At 43.4% G+C, this 24,068-nt stretch overlaps 1 protein-coding gene across 2 annotated transcripts in view; it reads left to right on the forward strand.

Moving 5' to 3' along the window:
• The first annotated feature begins 16,655 nt into the window (after window positions 1-16,655).
• PALD1 (phosphatase domain containing paladin 1) overlaps window positions 16,656-24,068 on the forward strand; it is a 319,104-nt gene continuing 311,691 nt past the window's right edge. Inside the window, exons 1-2 of one of the 2 annotated variants that reach the window (XM_044296577.1) lie at window positions 16,656-16,787; window positions 17,055-17,133. In XM_044296577.1, coding sequence (XP_044152512.1) covers window positions 17,114-17,133 — 20 coding nt within the window. In that variant the 5' untranslated portion in view covers window positions 16,656-16,787; window positions 17,055-17,113. Of the gene's footprint in view, window positions 16,788-16,817; window positions 16,837-17,054; window positions 17,134-24,068 lie in introns of those variants that run through there. The other variant, XM_044296578.1, reaches the window with a different exon arrangement.

Raw genomic sequence — 24,068 nt, forward strand, 5'->3', positions numbered from 1 at the left:
CTTTATCATATTATTTACTCATGTTCTGGCTAACACCCCAGGCCCTCCATCCAAACACATTCAGTATAGCAGTTCTTATAAACATGAATTACTTAATGTCCCTGTATTTGGGTAACAGTGGTTTAAAATGTGCAATAACTGGCGGCATGTTCCGATTGTTATCTTTGTGAACATTAAGACAGGATCAGTCATAGTCCTCTCCAAAAAAGGATGAAAATTAAGTAAACATCCCTTTTTTGTTCTTGCCTTGCACTTGCTTTACCAAATGTGACAGAGGTAACTAAGTAAGGCTACGTTCACATAGGTGGCACAAACACCAGTAGTCCATCTGGCATAGCCAGGCACAACCACATACCGCTAGATCTCCATTGACTGGAGAACCAATCTTGTTAAATTCTGCTTATAAAATTGTGATCTTCTTATACTATACGTGGCCATTTCAATGATGTGATTGCGAGGACAAGAAAAATACACTTTCCGCTCTCCGCTGTGGTGTCACAGGAATAGGGTTCTCGAAATAGTCAAACTAATAATTATAACTACACTAAGAGAAATATTCTCTTCATGTACTGTTCAAATTACAATCTATTATTCCCTGTTATCAGCCATTGCTGGGGAAAGGCCAACTGTAATTTTCTTTAATAAGGTTACTGAAAGGAAGTCCAAGAAAACATCTGCCCCATAAATACCACTTTATCTCACTTATCTTGCATTCTGAAAGCCTCCATAAATATATACATTCATATCTGCCAGTGATATTAGCGACTCTTCTATACACCATGGATATTCTGTATTTAACATACACTGGTCAATGTGTGGAATTATCAAACCCCTCAGATCCCGCATTCAACTCTGATCGCAGCATCTGTGACTCACAATAATCCTTTCAGGGGTTATTCCAGGGTTAAGAAAAAATAAAATACCATATTTTTCGCCCCATAAGATGCAGTTTTTTTTCCACCAAAAGTGGGGGGAAAAATGCCTCAGCGTCTTATAGGGCGAATACTAATAATGGAAGCGCTCATTAGTACCGGAAGACTGGGAAGAGGTGAAGTCTCTGTACTCACCGCTTCCTGGTCCTCTACTGTCGGCTGTGTGCCCCTGGTTCACAGCTGACAGCAGGAGTTAAAAGATTGCGGGTGGTGAGGAGCGGTGGCGTCCGGGAGCAGGAGAGGTAAGTGGCTTATTTATTTTATAACGCATGAGGCTGCTGGGGGCTGATCTGAGGCAATGCGGCTGATATGGGGGTGATGAGAGGCATATGGGCTAAGATGGAGGCTTATGAGAGGCACAGGGGCTGATCTGAGGCAATGGGGGCTGATATGGGGGTGATGAGAGGCATGGGGGTTGATATGAGGCAATGGGGGCTGATGAGAGGCATATGGGGCTGTTGAGAGGCACAGGGGTCTTATCTGAGGTCTGATTGTGGGTCATTCACATTGGGGTCTGATCTGAGGTCTTATTAACATTGAGGGTCTGATTAGGGCTGTCAGCTGAGGTCTAATTAACATTTGGGGTCTGATTGGTGGTATGACCTGAGGTCTAATGAAAATTATTTTTTACTTATTGTCCTCCTCTAAAACCTAGATGAGTTATTATAGGCCGGTGCGTCCTTTAGGGGCGAAAAATACGGTAATAATCACCTCATCCACTTGACCATTCGCTCCTGTCTTGATTGAAGAAAACCTGCCAGCGGACCTGTGGCGAATGTGATGACGTCAACACATGATCACGCTGGCACACTCAGTGATGATGTCATCATGCTCGCCGCAGATCCTTTGGCGAGTTTTCTTTAATCAAGATGGAGCAGACAGCCTCTCCATGATCAAGTAGATGAGTATAATTTTTTTTTTACTTTCAGCCACCATTTTTGCAAAAATTGATTTGTTACCACGGGGTGTCCCGAAATTTGTCTTCGTGGCAAATCAAATTTTTTATGAAATTCGGATCGAAGTCCACTTCAGATACTTCAATTCGCTCAACACTAATCATCACAATCAGTGTTGCTGCTGAGCTGTGCCTCAGGGAGGTTACTATGACAGCCTTGGGAAGCCTCAGCAGGCCCTAGGCTGTCATGGTAACCAATTGGAGCCCTGCAATTTTACTGCGGCGGCTCCAAGGATGGCAGATGGAGCCACATCCCTCTGCTTTACCTCATAGGTGCTGCGATCGCTGTTGATCACAACATCTGAGGGATTAAATTACGGGGTTAGACGCGATCACCATTCCCTGTCATTGATGCTGGGTGCTTGCTGTATTATACAGCTTACAACCACCACATATGGAGTGGGCTCATGACAGCAGCCCACTCTATAAAATTTTGGGCTCATAATGCAGTACATGTACAGCATTATGTGTTAAGGGGTTAAAGGCTATGTACACCTTTGGGAGCAATTTTTTTGTTATTATTGCCTTGTACTAATTTTGAGCTAAAAATCATTTTTCTGTTGGTCTTTACTGAACCACTGTCTTTGTGCAGCCTTGAGTTTATCTAATTCACAATCTGAATTTTCACTCTGTTCTGTCAGGCAGCTCAGCTGGTGGACTTCTTATCTCAGATCTCTGACCTTTATGTTACTGATAGGAATGTGGCCTAAATAAGTGTTTATGACCTTTTAGTAATTTATGGATAATGTTATTAGATAACCAGCACAAAGTGAAAATAAAAAGTACAATTCAAACAGCTAAGAAAATAGTTAACCCTTTTTGACAGATTGGCTCAATAATTCAAATAAAGACCAATAGAATTATTTTACGCCAAAATAAGTAAAATTGCCCCAAAGGTGTACATAGCCTTTAAAGCAGTTCTATTGTCATACTATGCAGGTGTCCTGCCAATAATCATACATCTTTTATCCTAATGAAAGATGCAAATTTGCTGACAAAGAGCATTCATTTGTTTATGAATGCTCTTTGTCAGCACAATTCCACAGGCCAATTATGAGGAACGAGCATTCCTATGAAAGCTTGTTCTGATAATTACCCCAAAAATCGTTTTGGCTAATAGGGCCTTTAGACTGTTATCAGGCAAATTGCAGCTAACAAAGAATATAGTGAATTCATAGGAATTGTCCCTGAAGTTTGGACTGGCCCACAGGGGATTCGGGGAACACATAAATCCCCAGGGGCCCTGAGCAAGGTGGGATCTAGTCCTTCACCCCTTTTACAAGTGGACCATGGCATAGTAGACTTACTGCACTAGAGATAGATAGGTAGCATAGAGCGTCTCAATCAGCCTATGTTGATATGAAAACCTGGGCACATTATTTAACAAAGTACCCAGTTTATTATTATAGACACATTAGGTGGCTGAGATGAGTTTTAGGTATAGAGTCAGGCTAGCCATGTCCTCTTTCCTCAGGACCTACCTTCTAAAAGTTACTGCATGGATCCCCATATGCATATTGTAGTGTCTTACTGCTGCTGCCACTGTATGGGTGGTTAGTAGTTGCATTTAGCTTTATAGTGGGCCCCCAAAATAAATTTTACTGGTGGGCCCTAGGCACCCCAGTCGGACACTGATTGTCACTAGCAGTAAATAATGGAATTCAAATTAGCTTTAACCCTTAGGCTCCCAATGCCGTACATGTATGGTGCTGGGAGGGTCTTTAAACATGGCACCCACTCATGCGTGAAGCAGGCGCTATAGCCGGTGGGTCTATGCTGTTTCAAACAGCAGAAGGCCATGAAAGATGTCTGCGACTGCCAATAATGCCAATCTCAGATATTTAACCCTTTAGATGCCATGGTGAAGCACGACCACGGTATCTAAATCGAAAAAAAAAAGGAAGCACATGGGTTAAGACCGGCTCTGCTGTGTGGCTAAAAAAATTAAATAAAAAATGGCCAATTTACAATTTTTTATCGCTTCACTTACCCTAAAAAAATTGAATAAAATCATAGGCGTGCGCACGGGGTGTGCCGGGTGTGCCTGGGCACACTCTAATAGGTTCGTCACCTCCATGCGCACTGCCCCCCAGCCTATTTCCCTGTCTGTTTTGCTGGCTGCCGCCGCCCGCCGCGCTGTCAATTCATTTACAATATCTGGCTGTGGGCTGCCGGCGGGCGGTGGCTAGTATTCAAATAGGGGGCGGAGTCCCGGACCCGGCAGAGGCAGAGAGGGAGTGCGTGCTGTGCGGCGCAGGCTGAGTTGACGTTGACGTCACGTCACGCTGCATCTGAATAGTAGTACCCTGCCTGCGCGCCTGGCCGTCTGCTAGCTGGTGAGGTGAGGGCTGGGCATATAAAAAAAGTAGTATGTACCCCCCCGTCCCACAGTGCTACGAATCCTCTGTTGTCGCCTGTATTATCCTGATACCCCTCAGTTATATAATATATCTGAGGGGTATCAGGGTAAATCATACAGGGGATAATATAACTAGGGGTATCAGGGTACATGAGGGGAAATATAACCGAGGAGGGCTAGGCTACTATCAGACATTATACAGGGGTAATATAACTTATCTTACCCCTCACCCCTGTATTATGTCCCTGATAGCCCTCCTCACTTGTATTACCCCTGTATAATGTACCCTGATAGATACCCCTTTGTTATATTACCCCCTGTATAATGTACCCTGATACCCCTCAGTTATATAATATAACTGAGGGGTATCAGGTTAAATTATACAGGGCGGGGTAATATAACTAAGGGGTATCAGTGTACATTATTATACAGGGGGTAATATAACTAAGGGGTATCAGGGGACATTATTATACAGGGGTAATATAACTTAGGAGGGCTATCAGGGGACATTATACAGAGGAAATATAACTTATATTACCCCTGTATAATGTCCTTGATAGCCCTCCTCAGTTATATTACCCCTGTATAGTGTACCATGATACCCCTTAGTTATATTACCCCTGTATAAAGTCCCCTGATAGCCCTCCTCAGTCATATGTCATCCACAGATCCCCCATAACAGTGTGTCATCCACAGGTCCCCCATAACAGTGTGTCATCCACAGGTCCCCCATAACAGTGTGTCATCCACAGGTCCCCCATAACAGTGTGTCATCCACAGGTCCCCCATAACAGTGTGTCATCCATAGGTCCCCCATAACAGTGTGTCATTCACAGATCCCCCATAAAAATGTGTCATTCACAGATCTCCCATAAAAATGTGTCATTCACAGATCCCCCATAAGTGTCATCCACAGATCCCCCAAACAATGTGTCATCCACAGATCCCCCAAAACAATGTGTCATCCACAGATCCCCCATAAGTGTGTCATACACAGATCCCCCATAACACTGTGTCATCCACATATCCCCCATAACAGGGGACCTGCGCACTATGGAGAGACTGAAAGGAGGGGAAGATCCGCGGAAGCAAGCAGAGGGCGGCACAGCAGACGACTGAATGGCTTCTTTTGTAAGTAAATTATTTTATTATAGTGCTGAAACTGCTTTAAACTCTAAAGAAAAGTTTTGGAGAGTGTTTCTCTCTTTCTCAGGTATGAAGCAATACCGAGGAAGAAAGGAAAACTCTTGAAAGCTTGTCTTTTAAGTATTAGGATAGTACAATAAAAAGGTACCCCTGCATACCGCAATACTCTCCTATTTTGTAATCTTATTTATATATACTTATTTAGTTTTTTTCAGTAGTATGATTATATGGTGGAAATTATTAGTGCCCCCCGCCCCCATTTTTGACTGTGGTATATTATGTGCCCCCCCCCCCCTATATATTATTCCTAGGTGCAGAGGCGGAGTCACGGCAATGCTAGGGTGAGGCCCAGCCTGTGTGTATATGTGTGTGTGTATATAATTATATATATACAGTGTGTGTGTATATATATATATATATATATATACACACACACACACATATATATACATACATACATAAATACACAAATACACACGTGCGCGGGGCGTGTGTTTTTGTGCTTTAGGGTGCACGCCTATGAATAAAATGTGATAAAAAAGTCACATACACTCTGAAATTATATCAATAAAAACTATAGGTCATCCCACAAAAAAATCCCACACACAGCTCAGTAAACATAACTATAAAAAAGTTGGGGGGGGGGGGGGTCAGAATATGGCTGAGTTTTTTTTTTTTTTTGTAATAAAAAAATATCTACACATATGTGGTAATGTTGTAATTGTACTGACCCAGAGAATGCAGGGCACAGGTCAGTTTTGCAACGAGGGAACTCGGTAGCGGCAAAACGCATAAAACTGTGGCAGAATTGCTTTTTTTTTACAATTCTACCCCATTTGATTTTTTTTTCCATTGTATGCCATATTAAATGGTGGCATTAGAAAGTACAACTTGTCCTGCAAAACACAACATACTGCTATGTGAACTGAAAAATAAAAAAGTTATTGCTCTGGGAATACAAAGAAGAAAAACAAAAAAAAAACTCTTGTATCCAAGGGGTTAATTTGCCCTATAACTTTTGGGTTCTTTATGGTAAAAAATTGAACTCTAGTCACTGTAGTCAGTACTCTAGTTGGCTAGTCTGACCCTATTTAAAGACTCTTTTAATGGGCCGAGGATTGAGGCAATTTTTGGGAACGAGTGTTCATTGTCAATAATTGTGTAAATGTGACACCCAAGAAATAAGAAAAAAAGTATATTAGTTGTCGATCACATTTTTTCTGTGGCACATAAAATCATTGTTTTGCTAGCAGGACATTGCCTCAGCAAACAATGAGTATGCATGGGGCATGTAGATGCAGCAGCGACGTGCCTCTTGTGGATATGTCACTGTTGAGGCCAGTCATTGGCTGCAGCGGCGCAACTGACCCTGTCCATGCAGAAGTGGACAGATGTGGACTGGAAGTCCAGCGAAGACAGCCCTGGAGACACGGAGCAGCAAGGGCCAGGCAAGTATAGATTTCTTCACAGGTCCTGCAGGGTGGGATGGACAATCCATTTAAGGCCTCTTGCACACGAATGTATTTTATTTCCGTGTCCGTTACGTTTTTTTTGCGGACAGTATGCAGAACTTCAATAGGTCCGCAAAGAAAAACTGAAGTTACTCTGTGTGCATTCCATTTCCGTATGTCCGTCTTTCCGTTCCGCAAAAAAAATAGAACATGTCCTTTTATTGTCCGCATTACGGACAAGGATAGTACTGTTCTATAAAGGGCCAGCTGTTCAGTTCCGCAAAATACTGAATGCACATGGATGTCATCCGTTATTTTTGCGGATCCTTTTTTTGTGGACCGCTAAATACATACGGTCGTGTGCAAGAGGCCTAAGGCAGTTGTCTAGTTTGGACAACCTGCAGGTGCTGTAAAGACTAGTAGGTCTCTGCTGGAACCCAACAAAATCTGCAATTATAACCCGGGTAATCACAAAGTAATTGCATATTTTCATTGTTTACAATGAGCCTGTTTCTAAAGCAATAGCAGAATACAAAAGATTAGGTGCTGGGCACGTGTCGGGAACCGCATGTAATAAGTCAATGCTCTACAGTAGAGTCTTGGAGTGTTGTACACTGGAGCTGACACATGTCTGCATAACAAAAGGTTAGTTATATTGTCAATGGGGTGTGATGCATAGGTCCAACACAAAAGAAGAGAGAAAATTACCAATTACTATTGTACTATTTGTAATGGATCGCCTCTTATTCAGGGGTCATTCTCACAAGGATCTTCATCGACCACAGGGTTAGGGGCCAAACATTGCTTTTATTTGGCACCTCAGCAAAACCAAAACAAACAATACAAATAAAATACCTGCCCGGCTGGGCTCTAACTAAACATGAGGACTCCCTACCTCACTGAAAGCCCTGTTCACACACAGGAAGAACATGCGGCTTTTCCCAGCCTAACAATCCAGCACTTCCAGGCTGTAACAAAGTCCAGTATTTTTGAGGGATTTTGGCCCAGAAGTCCTCCTGACTCTGGCCTAGCAACCATCGATTCCAAGACCTCACGGAGTCCCCCAAAGTTCAGGCTAACACCTAGCCTCGTGGAAAGGGCTGCCAAAAATTACAAGGAATCGGTCCTCCAATACACCCTTTATTACACATAAAGGAGGGTATCATACACACCCTTGAAAAATTATGATTGCTGGCCTGCTGGTGACCCTCAAAAACATTAGGAGCAAGGGCCTGCTGGTGACCCTCTAAAACATTAGGGGCGATGGCCTGCTGCTGATCTGACATAAAAAAAAATGTGTGGGCGAGGGCCTGCTGCCGAGCTGACCATCTAAAAAATGTTGTGGGCGAGGGCCTGCTGCCGAGCTGACCGTATAAAAATGTTTGTGGGCGAGGGCCTGCTGCCGAGCTGACCATATAAACTTCATGGGTGAGGGCCTGCTGCTGAGCTGACCATCGAAAAAAAATTTGGGGTAAAGGCCTGCAGCCGAGCTGACCATTTAAAACATTATGGGCGAAGGCCTGCTGCCGAGCTGACCATCTAAAAATTTAGGGGTGAGGGGAGCAGGCCCAGCTGGTGACCCCCAAAAACATTATGGGTGAGGGCTTGCTGGTGACCCTCTAAAACATTGGTGAGGGCCCGCTGCTGTGCTGACCCTCTAAAACATTAGGAGCGAGGGCAGCTTAATAAGCATGTTGATATGATGGAGGAGCAGGACGAGAAATAGGAGATTGAACCATATACCCTTTTTAGTGGGAAGGGGTGCATGGGAATACAGTGTATTCAATACACTATAAAAGCCACATTTAGAGTGCCTTTATGTTCAGCCGCTTTCCTCTTGTGGAGTAGATAAGTCAGGGGAAATCCAGGCCTTGTTAATTTTTATAAGAGTCAACCGGTCAGCATTTTCAGTTGACAGGCGGATGCGCTTATCAGTTATTATGCCCCCAGCAGCACTAAAAACCTGCTCTGACAAAACGCTGGGGGCGGGGCAGGCCAGCACCTCCAAGGCGTAGAGCGCCAGTTTGTGCCACATGTCCAGCTTTGACACCCAATAGTTGTAAGGCACACAGGGATCACGAGGATGCTGACATGGTCTGCTATGTACTCCTTCACCATCTTCCAAACTTTTTCCCTCCTTGTGACACTAGGTGCGAATCAGGTTGAGGGTGGTGGTGGGTTGTCATAAAACTGTCCCAGTCCTTGGAGAGTGTTGCCCTGCCTCTGTTGGAACTGCTGTGTGTTCCCCTCGTCTCCCCTCCTCGGTTGGCCAAGGAACTATGTACTCTGCAGCCAGTGTTGTCAGCTGGAAATTTTTTGAGCAATTTTTCCACAAGGACCTTCTGTTATTGCACCATTTTGCTCATTCTCTCCACCACAGGAATGAGAGATGAGGAGTTCTCTTTGTAGCAGGGGTCGAGAAGGGTGAACAACCTGTAATCAGTGTTGGCCAGAATGCATAAATTGCGAGGGTCACGGGAAAGGCATAACATAAAGTCAGCCATGTGTGCCAGAGTCCCAACAGACAAGACTTTGCTGTCCTTATCAGGAGGATGACTCTCAATCTCCTCATCCTCTTCCTCCTCTTCTACCCATCCACGCTGAACAGATTGAATAAAACTTTTATGGGTACTACCCTCTGCTCCTCCTCCTCATCATCCAATTCACGCTGAGAAGACGAACTGGGGGTGGTCTGGCTATCACCCTGTGTACTTTCTTCCCCCATTTCCACCTCTTCCACACGCAAAGCATCCGCCTTAATTGTGAGCAGCGAGCGTTTGAGTAGACACAGAAGTGGGATGGTTACACTGATAATAGCTTTATCGCCACTCACCATCTGTGTTGATTCCTCAAAGTTGCGTAAAACCTCACAGAGGTCAGACATCAATGCCCACTCATTGCTTGTGAAGAGCAGAAGTTGACTGGAAAGGCAATGACCATGTTGCAGCTGGTATTCCACTACTGCCCTCTGCTGCTTACAAAGCCTGGCCAACATGTGGAACGTGGAGTTCCAGCGCGTGCTCTCGTTGCACAACAGTCGGTGAGCTGGCAATTGCAAGCGCTGCTTTAGCGTTGCCAGACCGGCGGAAGCTGTCGATGACTTGCGGAAATGGGCACACACGCGGCACACCTTAACCAGTAGCTGAGGCAAATTGGGGTAGGTTTTGAGAAACCGCTGAACTACTAGGTTAAACAAGTGGGCTAGGCATGGTATGTGTGTGAGCTTGCTGAGCTCCAAAGCCGCCATCAAGTTTCGGCCATTATCAGACACAACCATGCCTGGTTCTAGGTTGAGTGGCAAGAGCCACAGCTCAGTCTGGTCCCTTATCCCCTGCCACAGCTCTGCGGTGTGCTGTTTGTCACCTAAGCAGATCAATTTAAGCACGGCCTGTTGCCGCTTCCCCACTGCAGTGCTACGTTGCTTCCAGCTACTGACTGATGTCTGACTGGTGCTGCAAGATGATAATTCAGGAGAAGGGGGGGTTGGAGCCACTAACATCGGTGGTGGCGGAAACCCTGATGGAAGTAGGGCCCACAATCCTTGGGTCGGGGGGCATGGCCTGACTGTCCCTGGCGTGAGGTCGCATGTTGCTTCAGCTCCAGCGGTATCCTGGATTTATCCTGGCCATCGGCATCTTTGGACCCTGTGTTTTCTACCTGGAGACCCCCTGAGACACCCGGCGACCAGCCTGATTAACATCTGCCTGCCTGTCTGAGTTTCGGACTTTGCCTGCCCGTTTATCTGGGTGAGGCCCTCATACTGCTTGGCACCCCGGACTTCAGATCCCTCTGTGAGAGTGTAGGGGGAACGGTGTACCGCCGTTACACTTGCCGAAATCGGAGAACCGACAGAGCTTGGAGCTACAGGTTGGTACGGCTCCCGGTTACCTTCCGGCAGTATAGCTGACTTCGGGTCCCGCGCGTGTTAAACAGCAAAGGCGCCATTTTGGCCGTGGCGCTGGATGTAGCTACACCTCCCCTCTGTTACCTGCGCTGTAAGGAGCAGCTCTCGTTTCTTCTCCCACCTTCCTTCCCCTGAATTGCAAGAGGGAGACGACTAGTTTGGAGAGACGCTGATCTAGGGCATCACCGAGGTACCGTCCTCGGACCTGGGGAGAGGGCACCTTCCAGCTATTAACCGCAAAGTGACGTGGCTGGTGCTCTACTGCTCCCAGACAAAGGGTGACTGCTGGACGGCTGTTACCTCTATTATAAGTGGACTTGTCAACGCTTTATGGGCCGCAAAATGGACACCCCTGGGCCTTCTATTCCACCTAAACTAATGTTAGATAACATGAGTCAGACGGAGAATCGGGAGGACGGGGCCTCCTCTGAACGAGAGGCGGTGGATCTCTCTGCGGTCATGGCAGCCATTACTAATTGCCAGACGGCGCTTACGGTCAAAATTGATCGTGTCCAGGCAGACCTTACCCGCCTCAGACATGACATTGACAAGATACGAGAAAGAACGACCGAAGTGGAGAGGAGGCTGGGGGAGGTGGAAGATAGGGCTCAGCGTGAAGATTCTGTGGTGCGCACTCTCCAAAATCAAGTCAAGAATCTGATGGTGAAGGTGGAGGATGCCGAGAACCGCAACAGAAGGAATAATATCCGCATTATGGGGCTACCTGAGAAGGCGGAGGGCCAATCCCCTGAAGAATTTGCGGAGCGCCTTGTCAAGCAAGCTCTTGATCCCATCAGTCTTTCGGTGAATTTTGCAGAGGAACGAGCCCACAGGATCCCCACTTGTCCTTTGCCATCCTTTCATTTTCAAAGTCCTAAACTATAGGGACCGTGATGCAGTGCTGGCGGCGGCCCGCCGCCTGAAGGACATTCATTTTGATAATGCCCGGATCTCCTTCTACCCAGACTTTTCTACAGAGGTCCAGAAACAGCGCAGACAGTTCACGGCAGTGAGGGCCCAGCTGCAAGAGAAAGGATTTGTCTACGCTATGATGTACCCAGCGCGGCTCAGAGTGCAAGACGGAGATTCAGTGAAATTTTTCTCTACCCCAGAAGAAGCATCTGACTGGCTTGACCGGAGGGGCTGAGTATATTGAGACTTGCGGGTTGGGGGTCTCGGCCTATGCTTAAGATGGTCGTGGTATAGAGTGGAGCTGAGTGTGATGTGATAAGATTGTTCTGCTACCTAGGTTCAGTTTAGTGGTTTACCTAGGGCTGCAGGGTTTAGAACGGGTCTCCCCGTCTTTCTACCTACTAGTAGTACTACTGGGGTTTGGGTATCTAGGCTCGGATATGTTGGGGTCATCTGGGCAGGGTGGGGGGTTTTGCCTGCTGATCAAGGCATGTTGGGATGTTTACACCTTATGTCTGAAGGTTCGGTATGAATGTGTGAGTGTATGGCTTGGGTGGTTCGGTGTCCTCTTGAGTTATAGCATTGCCCTTCCTCCATGACGACGGTCTGTCGGTTTGTCTCCTGGAATGTCAGGGGACTTAATGACAAACTTAAACGGTCCCTTGTCTTTAATTTTCTAAAGAACCATAACCCTGATGTGCTGATATTGCAGGAGACACATCTGCAGGGGCAGAAACTTCTGGCGCTGAGGAGGCCCTGGGTGGGGGCGACATATCACGCTGTGTATAACTCCAGGGCAAGAGGCGTGTCAATTCTGGTGGCGAAGTCCCTTCCATTCCGGTCTTACTCGGTCCAGACTGATATGATGGGGCGTTTTGTGATTCTTCATGCTGCAATCAGAGACATTGACTACCTTATAGTAGGAGTTTACGTGCCCCCCCCTTTCAGAGGGAGATATTAGATGAGATTATGAAACGAGTAGCGACGATGTCCCCCGTGCCTCTGATTGTGTTTGGGGATTACAATGCGGTCCTCGACCGGTTCCTGGATCGGCTTCGCCCCAGTGGAACCCATAATGACGCGTTGAGTTCCTAGGCAGAGGTGTTTGCTCTAACGGAGGGTTGGAGGTATCTGCATCCTGGGAATCGTCAGTATTCCTGTTACTCTGCCTCTTATGCTGCACTCTCCTGGATTGACTTAGTGTTTCTCAGTAGAGACTTGCTATCCTCTCTTGTGGTAGCAGAATATTTGCCGAGAGGCATCTCTGGCAATGCCCCCTTAATGGTAACCCTAAGGCAGCCTCTTGCTCCTGCCGAAAGAATATGGAGACTTAATAGCAAATGGTTGGAGGTTTTACCAGTAGCTTGGGCTGCACAACAAGGCATGAAAGATTACTGGGAACATAATGAGGGCTCAACTGATCGGTTAGTGGAGTGGCAGGCTTTTAAAGTGGTATTGTGCGGCACCTTGATTCACGTGATTGCTTCAATCAGTCAGCTACCGCCACCCAGCAGTCAGATTTTTTGGGGGGGCAACTGGTATATCACCCCAGTAGAAATTATTTGTTCCAATAGCGTTTGTCCTTCTGTATAGCTGCAGTATTGCAGCAGAACCGTACACAACTGCTGCACAATACAAATGCACTATAATGTACTTTCTATGTTAGAATGTATATTATAAGTATATTACACCCCTCAGTAAGGGGTTTATTTATAAGGTAGGGGGTATGTCCATGTGCTGAAATGTCTCAATTGGCTGCCCTTTACCACCTGATAAATGTGTCATGGGTCAAAGTTCTTCACAATGTAAAAGAATATGGTGCCGGCGGACATCGTTATATGTTTGCCCTTTCAGCGAACCGTGAACGAGCAAAGTTCACCGCGATACGACCGCCGGGCGAACCGCAAGGCCATCTCTACTGTCAGTATCCCGCTGAATGGCTGCCTTTGACTATGCTATATGATAGATAGCATTCTCATGCAGCAAGAAGATGACTGATGATGGGGGCTCCTGCAGCACGTTGAGTAAATTGGTCACCGGGTAAAATGTTTTTGGCTGGTGTGTCTCTGTGCCTAGGAGTCATCTCAGCCACCTAATGCTTCTATAATAATAAGCTGGGTAGTTTGTTAAAGGGGTTTTCCTGGATTTAAAAGTTTTATCCCATGAATCATAATCATACATAATCTAGTACTTGACAACCTATTTCTAACAAGCTACAACCAGCCCTGGACCTCACATGGATCCAGAGATCTCTCCAGTAGCGTAACTAGAGTGTTATGGGCAGGGGTGTTGCTATGGTCTCAAAGATCCGGGCCCAATTCTCTAAGTCGACCCTCCCTCCACATACCTCTCACATCCAGTGCCTCCGTCTCATCTGATGTAGATCTTCTCTGTCATCATCTTCTCCATTTGGTTCATACAACTTCTTTCAGCCGTGCCTCGTCCCTACAGAGTGTGACACACAGACATCTTAGCTTCCTCACTTTTCTATCATCATCCCTCAACTTGAAGTCCCCACAGTATCATCCTGCTGCTCGCTGTGCTCCCCAATACCCCCAAATACTATGCTGAAGAAATAATAGTGCCCCCATATTAATAGTGCTCCCACAAATATTAATGCCCTTCTAGAATGCCCTGTTCCCCGACTAATCCCACTTTCTCTAACCAGAATATCCCTTTAACCTCCAAACAGTCCCTTTTAATTGGAAAAACCCTCCCAAAAATGTACTTTTTTATTGTAGATTTTTAATGTATGCCTGCAGTAAATCTTGTTGGTGCACAACTCAGGGCTCACTATTTCATTTTTAACTCCTTAGTGACATCATTCATTTTAGCCTTAAGGACCAATAATATTTTCCCCATTTGTGTTCTAGCAGTCATAACTTTAAAAATGTTTCTTCTATATTTTTTTTATTTTAGTTGTAGGTTTTTTAGAAACCATTTTGTGGTATATATAGTGTAGTAATTAACTTTTATTATTTTATTTTTAGGGGAAGATAAATAAAACAGCAATTTTTACATTATTTTGTGGATTTTTTTTTACAGCGTTCACTGTGTGGTAACAATAATATAATTGTATTATGTTGGGTTGTACAGTGATGATATAGGCACATTTCTATATATTTTTAAAATTTTTTATCTCCTCCTGTCAGCTCTGTTTCTGCTCTCCCTCCTCCTCCAGACTGCCGGGAAAGGGGGGGAGGGTGGAGATTGCTTTAGCCACTCATATCTCTGGTTTAGCAAACTGTCCAGCAAGATATCACTGATAGAAATTGGGATGCAGTGAATGCAGCTGAAAGTGAAAGTGATTATTCCCCACTCGATCAGTGGAATGCCTGGAATGTCAGCTTTCAAACAAGTTGTGTGCTTCAAGAGATAACAAGAGTTTAGATGACACAAGCAGGTGGAGGGTAGAGATGTAGGGCCTGATTTATCATTACTCTGACAGTTCACTCCACTTTCACATATGGCTAAAGTCAGTTTTAGCTAAGTCAGATTTATGATCGGCACTTTAAGACTGTAATAAATGTGGTTTGACGGTAGCAGTTTATCCGTCAGTAAGCAGCTTTACAAAAGTCGCACGTCCTTTACGAAAAAGTTGCATGTTCTATTAAAAAGTCTCATAAGATAAGCATGGTCCTCACTGGAGTGAAAGTGCGCATTTTTTTTGCGACTTTTTGCGACTTTTTGCGAAATTTATTGCAAATATTATGCGAAAAATATGCCGCTCATCACTAGTCTTTATAAGTGGTAATAACTTTGAAATTAGAAATTTCCAAGATTTAAAAATTTAGACTTTTAAGACATACCACACAAAAAAGTTATTTATTAAAAAGTTATTAAGACCGGCGTGTCATTAACACAACAAAGTGCTGCCCCTCAGTTGGCCTGTGTGTATGAACTTACCCTAATACTTCAGTAACATTTCGGGGCACATTTACATAAATCCTGTGTAGGATATTCCAGGTTAGTCCTCATGTGCGCACCGTGGCCGTGCTGCGGCCCGCAATGCACGAACACCGACCGCGGGGGAGCCGCAGCAGATCGCAGACCCATTCACTTTGATTGGTTTGCGATCCGCCTGTTCCGCAAAAAGATAGGACATCTTCCATCCTTTTGTGGAACGGAAGTACGGGGCGAAACCCCACGGAAGCACTCCGTAGTGCTTCCGTGGGTTTCCGTTCCGTGCTTCCATTCCGCAACATTCCGCATCTCCGGATTTGCGGACCCATTAAAGTGAATCCGTGATGCGGAATGCCCACGCAACAGCGTCTGTGTATTGTGGATCTGCAAATGCGGTCCGCAATACGGCAACGGGCAGCACACGTTCATGTGCAGGAGGCCTTACTCTAATCTCCAAAAAGCTTGAAGAAGGTTCAGGTGCTGTAACATGACCACAACTGGATGAGGATCACTGCTTATAAAAATGACAAAACAAGTAGACCTAAGCCTCTTGTATCTAACAGTGGTCTACACAACGGGTTGCATTTCTTCATCCTATTCCCGTCTCTGAATTTCATTCCTACTTTCCCTAAAGAGACAAAATGCAAATTAAGCATACTTTTCCAAATGATGTTTGGACTCAGCTACACATTTCACAGATGACCATGACATGTTGGAGGTAAGCTAGACTGCAAAATATTACCTTGATCACCCCAAATAGTCAAGGTACTGAGAACAATTTCCATCCTTTGGTTGCATTTGACGGACGTGTAGCTTTTTTCAGCTCCACTCACTGTAGAATTAGGTAAGACAATGTTGCTGTGTGGCACAGAGCTGCTACTATGTAATGCAGAGAGGATTACATCAGGATGTCTGGACATTCATATGGAGAACAAGCTCAGTACTTATGTGGAGTGAGGCTGGATCTCTGTGTATGCCTGGATTCTACTGTTCACCCCCCCCCCCCCCCCCCACCTCCTAATTCCAGCCTGATGGTGTTCCTGGGAGGAGCGAGTACAGGCAGAAAGCTGCAACAGGGATCCCGCCTCTCTTTGCACATCTGTATTCAGCTAGTGAAGACAATACCAGAAGAGAGGGGTACCCCACTATTGAAGAGGAGAGAAGCAGCCCCACATCAGTGAGGGAGGAAACCCTTATCCCTCTAGAATCTGCATTTTGTGCAGCTGTGAGTTCATTCCCTCTTGAAATCCCCTGCCTGACCCCTGCATTTACAAGTAACTGTCTCTTACTATTATTTTGGTGTAGTCTTTGTGCCTCCCCCAGTCTGTGTTCTCCAAGTGTTCCTGTCTGACCTCTTTCTTCACCACTCAGAAGGTCTCCTGCACTGCTGGCTACCTATGAATGTCTATGTGCTTCCTTCTTAGTATGTGTCTGCAGTAACACACAACCTGTTGCTGTGCCCTTCCCCTAACGTCTATCATTTCTATACTAGGGTATATTTACAATTATCATCAGTTGCGTGTACTAAAACCAGGAACGCTACTAGCAACCATGCAGCAATCACAACCACGGTAAGAGAATGCTACAGCTCATTGCTCTATTATTATTTTTATGATATCTTTCTCTCTCTCTCTCTCTCTCTCTCTCTCTCTCTATATATATATATATATATATATATATAGAGAGAGAGAAATACTGATATATGCTTTATAGATGATTGTTAGCTCTTTGGGTCGCAGCTGCCAGTTATTAATGCAGTTATTATGTATAATTAATATATTATTGGATTGTACATGTTTTGAAGGCAGGTGAGCACAGATATCGATGTGTCATTGCCGCAGTCCTTGGTTAGTTGGATTAGGACGGTGGACTACGGTCGTACGACATATAATAATACTCTACTTGTGTATCATCTTCCATATTAGTCCCCTGTTCCCAGCTCGTCTAACCTTTACGCCATCCCATTACCGTTGTAAATAATGACCTCCTTTCAATGCTTTGCCAACTCCAAGTTCCTCATCCATTATCTTAAATGCCTTTGCTGACAGTGTTAATAGGGGGGTTTCCTCCAGACATCAATTAGGGTGGGAATTCTGGAAGCAAATATTGAAGGCATACTGGTTATGCTCTTGGTTAGGGATTCTGAAGCATGAGAAAATAGTTTGTCAGACTTATAAGCTCCGAAATAAGTTCAGAACAATAGCACATTGCTTAGCTGGCTCATTAATATTCAAAGCATGGAAAGGAATCTGAATCAAATAGGAGTCCTTACACCCAAGGAGAGAGAAGAGTTGGGTAAACTATGCTAAATTATGCGCTGCATTGTGGGATACATACAGATATGTTATTTGTATCTTGACGCCATTGTTACTTGCTGGTTGAAATAATAATGTCGACTATGAAGCGTAACCTTTCTCCCCAGAGATGTTGTACCATTACCTCATTCCTTTGGTTTTTTTCCTGTGGCTGTTGGTAATTGGAGAGGACTCTGAGAAAACTGCACATGCTCAGCAAATCTCAGTATATTTGGGAACGTAACATTTCCTGAAAATATTTTTGGGCAAGAGCTTATGCTTTCCTGAAATGCCGTCCAAGACCATCCGAGCTTTGTGTTAGCTTGTAGATTTCATTTTTAGAAGCAGTTAGATTAATACGGCAAATTCTTCAGGGAAAGATGTACTTTGAAGTATAATGAGGATTCTGGTAGGGAGAGTGTAGGATGTGTGTTTGTGGGATAGAGATATGAGACGATAGATATATAGATAGATAATAGATTAGATAGATACATAGATAGATTAGATAGATATGAGATAGATATGAGATAGATAGATTAAATAGATAGATAGATAGATAGATAGATAGAAGATAGATAGGCAGATAGATAGATTAGATAGATATGAGATAGATAAATAGATAGATAGGAGATAGACAGATAGATAGATAGATATGAGATAGATAGATATAATATAGATTAAATAGATATGAGATAGATAGACAGATAGATAGATAGATAGGAGATAGACAGATAGATAGATAGATAGATAGATTAGATAGATAGATAGATAGATTAGATAGATATAAGATAGATTAAATAGATAGGTAGATAGATAGGAATAGGAGATAGATACAGATGAAACTCGAAAAATTAGAATATCGTGCAAAGCTCATTTATTTCAGTAATGCAACTTAAAAGGTGAAACTAACATATGAGACAGACTCATTACATGCAAAGCGAGATATTTCAAGCCTTTATTTGTTATATTTGGATGATTATGGCTTACAGCTTATGAAACCCCAAAGTCTCAATCTCAGGTCCCCTTTACTCAGGGGGGATGGATTAATTAGCTGACTACGAGTGTGACACTTTGAGCCTAGAATATTGAACCTTTTCACAAAATGCTAATTTTAAACTGCATTAATGCAATTCCTTTTAATTTGCATCGCTGAAATAAATGGAGTTTTGAATGATATTCAAATTTTTCGAGTTTCACCTGTAGATAGACAGATAGAATGAAGACCCATGAGCAGATTCATTTCCCACTGTTCAATAATTAAAGGGGCTGCCCACAGGTTAGGTGATAAATGTCTGATTGCTGTGTCCCCCACTTATCACTAGAATGTGTCCCTAAGGACCCCGTTCCTATTCGCTGCATGAGCTCAGTGAGGAGGAGATGGAATTGGGAGGCACATAAATGGTCACAAATGTTTCACACAGCTTTGCATAAATCACTAATACAAGCGACCACAAGAAACTTTGTAATATGTCTTATCAGTGAGAACTCTCTCGTTATTATGTTATCAGCTGTTCATCTCTCACCCCTTCCTTGCTAATTGATTTTCACTTAGAAAAATGTCTTAATGTGATCCAGGACGGAGCAACTCCATAGAAGGATCGTATTACACATGTCAATGCAAGTCTATGGAGAGTGAAGGGGAAAGAGTGAGCAGGAGCTGAGGAGACAAACACACACACAAACAAAGAGACTGAACAACTTTAGTTAGTTTATACCTCATAACATGTCTACATGTTATTCCTCATGTCCACATGCTGTACTACTGATAGAGTTTGATGAAAGGTTAGGTACACTTGCATGCACGGTGCTGCTCCAGGGATGAGCGAATCGACTTCGGATGAAACATCCGAAGTCGATTGGCATAAAACTTTGTTTCCATAATGTACAGTATTAGAATGCATTGGCTCCGATGAGCCGAAGTTATTACTTTGCGAAGTCTCGCGAGTCTTCGCATAATAACTTCAGAAATTGATTTATACTGTAAAAAATAAATTCCCAAACTTGGGTTTGGTTCCAAGTTACCATACTATATTAGTGGTCCTGTGGGTAGGTGATAAATATTAACCCCTTTAACCATTAGTTCAGGGTTCCCCTTTGCGTTACACAGGTCTCATGTTTTCATTTTTGTTAGGAAAAATAAGGAACCAAAAGGTTTGTCTCTCTTACCTGCCTAGAACTTGTTTTCAAAGGAAGATGATCTTACTGTATGAGAATTGAAAAAATGCCTAGTGAACCTGACCTTACAGTACTTTCCTATATTTTTCAGGGACGTGCAATATGAATGGTATGCATAGAAGGTTTTGCATCGCATAGAGCTTACAAACGTGTAACCTGGTCTTAACAATGTGATGTTTTTCATTTTGGCAAAAATTCATTCACAGTGACATAATCTTGCCCTTTAAATATGAAACAAAACTGGTAGACCGCTGGGGAAATCATCTCCAAAAATGGATGAAGATGATTTCATTAGAACCATCATTGGACACAAATTTTAGCAGTGCACTGTTGTTTTTCCTTCTTAGGCAGTTACATCTCTACTAAAAATAAAGAGGTGACTTTTCCTGTGTGTGACCATTGGGACCTGTCTTCAGTTAGCTGCATTAAGACATTTAGGAAACCGGTTGTTTCACATGGCCCGGCGCTGTGCAGCTGCCGTACGGTTGTATATTTGGGTATATGTCACTTGATGCCAACTTGATGAACATCATGTAAATTCAACTTTAGTGCCAATGCAAAGATGAAGCACCCATAAACAGCCCTGACGACTCTAGAATGTTCTACAAGGCAGTTTGGGCTTTTAGCCACTCATCAAGTGTGTTTATGTCTCCTTCTGATGGTTTCTATTTGGTGGTTCAAAAATAAAGCTCAAAATCATCTCATTCTCCTGGTCATGTTACACAAAGAAAAGAAAATAGATTCACTAATATGTACGTTAGATGAATTGGGAAGTATTCGATTTGTGACATTGCACAGCATAAAACAGTCTAAGCATTGAGGGAACTGAAAGTGGCCCTGGAAAAAAATCTAAAAGTGGCCCATATTATAGCCGGGTCCAGATTGACAGGCTGGGGGCAACACAAGTAGGCAGCGCCAAAAATACCATAGTGCAACACAAAATACTGCCCCAGCAGAACCAAATACCACCACAGTGCAGCTCAAAATACTGCTGCTTTTCCTGCTGAAATACAAGGGATCAGTTTTTGCTTTCCCTTTGAACCAATGCGTTGGTATTATCACTAGTCCATCAAGAATAAACATGTTGGTCACATCTAGGGTAAAACACAACTTCCTTTATAAACCACCAAGTTTCATACATTTGGCTTTCCCTCTGGACAGCTGGGGTCAGACTTAGGTGACCAGCTAAGAATGGACACTAGACACCAGTCACTCAGTGAGTCATGACAGTTACGTCCTGTGGTTCCAGTAAGACCAGTCATAAACTATTCTTTGGAAACCTAGAGGAATGAATTATTATACTGGCCATTCTATACTATAACCACCCTTCTATGTGAAATATCTCATAAGCGGCAGTGGAACGAGGTCTTCTGCGCCTGCTCGTGACTTCACACTGCCAGGCGCTGATGCCAGGAAGCAAGTGGAGGTCTGTGAGAGCAATTTGGGTGGGATAGAAGAGATGACTCCATGACTCTGCTCATCCAACAATGTGCCCCAGTGACTCCTTAAGCTCTCTAAATATAAAAAATATTTTTCTGTGTGGTGAACGCTGTAATGGAAAAAAAAATTAAAACACGCGATTCACCATCTTTTTGGTCACCTTTCCCCCCCCCAAATTAAATAAAATAGTCATGCATACCCCAAAAATGGCACCAACTACAATTCGGTTATCATACAGCTCTGTAGACAGAAATATTAAAAAGTTATGGCTAAAGGTTTTAATTTTTTTAAAGTAGTAAAAAAAACTATATATGCAAATTTGGTATTACTGTAATCGTTTTGAGCTGCAGAATAAGGACATAATGTCATTTTTAGCGCTCAGTGAACGCCGTAATATTGAAACCCCAAAAACTTTCTGGAATTGTGTTTTTTTTTTTTTATTTCACCCCACAAATATTTTTTTCCCCTTTTCCGATACAAGACATGTTAAATTAAATGGTGCGATTAAAAAATACTACTTATCCCGCAAAAAGGAAGTGCTCATATGGCTATATGAATGGAAAATGTAAAAAGTTATGGCTATTGGAATGTGGGGAGGGAAAAATAATGAAAATGGGCCCTAAATACTCATGTCCATATCACAAAAGGAAAACCAGATAATTTGCCATTTCTAGTTAAACATCTCTGCTGAAAATGAATCGTTTTCTACAGATCACTTCCCTTTCAGTAAACTGTGGATGATATAAATGTGTGAAGAGCTGATGTGAAGGCACATCCATGGCAAGCTGCGTGCCTCGGCACTTCAGAACAGTTTCCTGTTGGCTTCATGTGTTTCCCTACCACCCCTTCTTTGTTTCTGTGCGCAGACTTAATGAAGACTTGTCTACTCCTGACAGATTTGTTTTGGCAAATACTTGAATGTATGTGAAATAGCTGTCTTGGAAATGCTGCATTGGGTCATTACTCTGTTATACCTCCTGGAAATGTATGAATGATCGATGGGGAGTCACATATTGTCCAATATAGGCTGACAGAGGGCTGTGTAGGGACAAGGGAAATGGTAACACCCAGTTGTCAGTTTAGTCATGCATTTACATGAGGTTTAATAGAGGAAAGTCACACAAAGGTGCTTGAGAACTGTTATTTCTTGGAGAATACAAGTATTATCTAAAAATAAAAAAAAAGACGTCAGAGCACTGAAATATGAAAACCTAAACTTGAACAAAGTATCTCATCAGTCGGAGTTTAGGTAGTGGAAAAATTATAGTAGTGATGGTAGAGTCCTCTAGGGGCTCATGCAGATGGCCGTTCTGTGCATTGGGGACTGCAATTTGCACACTGGACAGAATCAGAGGGGCAAATTTACTAAAGTCTCGCCGCCTGTTTTCATGAGTAAAAAGCCTGTTTAGGGCTGTCTTATTTTTTAAGTCTCATTTACCAACTGTTTTCTAGCCTGTTTTGGAGGCTTTTGCGCCCGTTGAGACTATTTTCAGTTTTCAGACAAATCCTAACTTTTGCACCTATTTTCCTATTTATGTAGGTGCACCTTATTTTGCACCAGATTTTGTCGTAAAAACTTTCTAATTTCTACGCCACCCCAGGGCTGACATACTTTTCTGTCTCTGTTTTGAGTGTTGAGTTTCACCACAATTTTACTTCTTTCATGGAGGTGTGCGCCAAAATTCAGCTCACTTGCGCCTCATTTCCATGCGCATACTAATTAGACCAGTTTAGTGAACTTGAATCTGTCTTACAAGAAAACGACCACTAGATGTCAGACTTAAACCAAAAAAGACAAAACAAATGTATTAAGACATAATGAATGGTGCAAATTGAAGACTTTGCCTTTACACGTTTTATTTTAATTTTTTTTACTCAAGCTTAGTAAATGTGCCCCAGAGTGTGTAGGGACCTACACACAACTGATAATGCCTAGTTATCAATTTATTCAGAGCTTTCTAGGAGGAATGACAGAGGAAGATGTTCCAAGATTGTTATTGTTATCAGTGCATTGATTGCTGTGATATTCCCTAATCCATTCTTTCATTCCCTGAAGCACATTGAGGCACATTTATCAAGTTCGCCCATTCACTTGAATCAGTCTGCGATCCACAATAGATGGTCTGCACTGTAAAAAAAAGTCCTATTTTTTTTCGGTGCAGAGGCACAGACCGAAATCCCACTGAAGTGCTCTGTAATGCTTCAGTGGGCTTCCACTCCGCACAGCTCCTGATTGCCGACCCATTCGATTGAATTGGTCAACATCCGTTATACAGAGCGCACACAACCGATGCCCGTATATTGTGGACCTGCTGTTTGTTGGCCTCAATAAGGGCCACACATGTTCTTGTGCATGAGCCCTTAGTCTGACCTCTGGTGGTTGTTTTTTAGGTTCATATTCACTAAGACTGGTCTAATTAGTTTGCGCATGAAAAGTCATATCTGTGTATAGAAAAGTCACATATGTCCTTTCCTACTCAACATATATGAAGAAAAGTACCCCAGCCCTGGAGTGGAGTAGGAATAAGACTGTTTTTATGACAAATTCACTTGTAAAAATGGAGCACCTACATAAATAGATTGGAAAAAACTACCAA

The sequence above is a fragment of the Bufo gargarizans genome, chromosome 6, assembly GCF_014858855.1.
Source record: "Bufo gargarizans isolate SCDJY-AF-19 chromosome 6, ASM1485885v1, whole genome shotgun sequence".
NCBI lineage: Eukaryota > Metazoa > Chordata > Amphibia > Anura > Bufonidae > Bufo > Bufo gargarizans.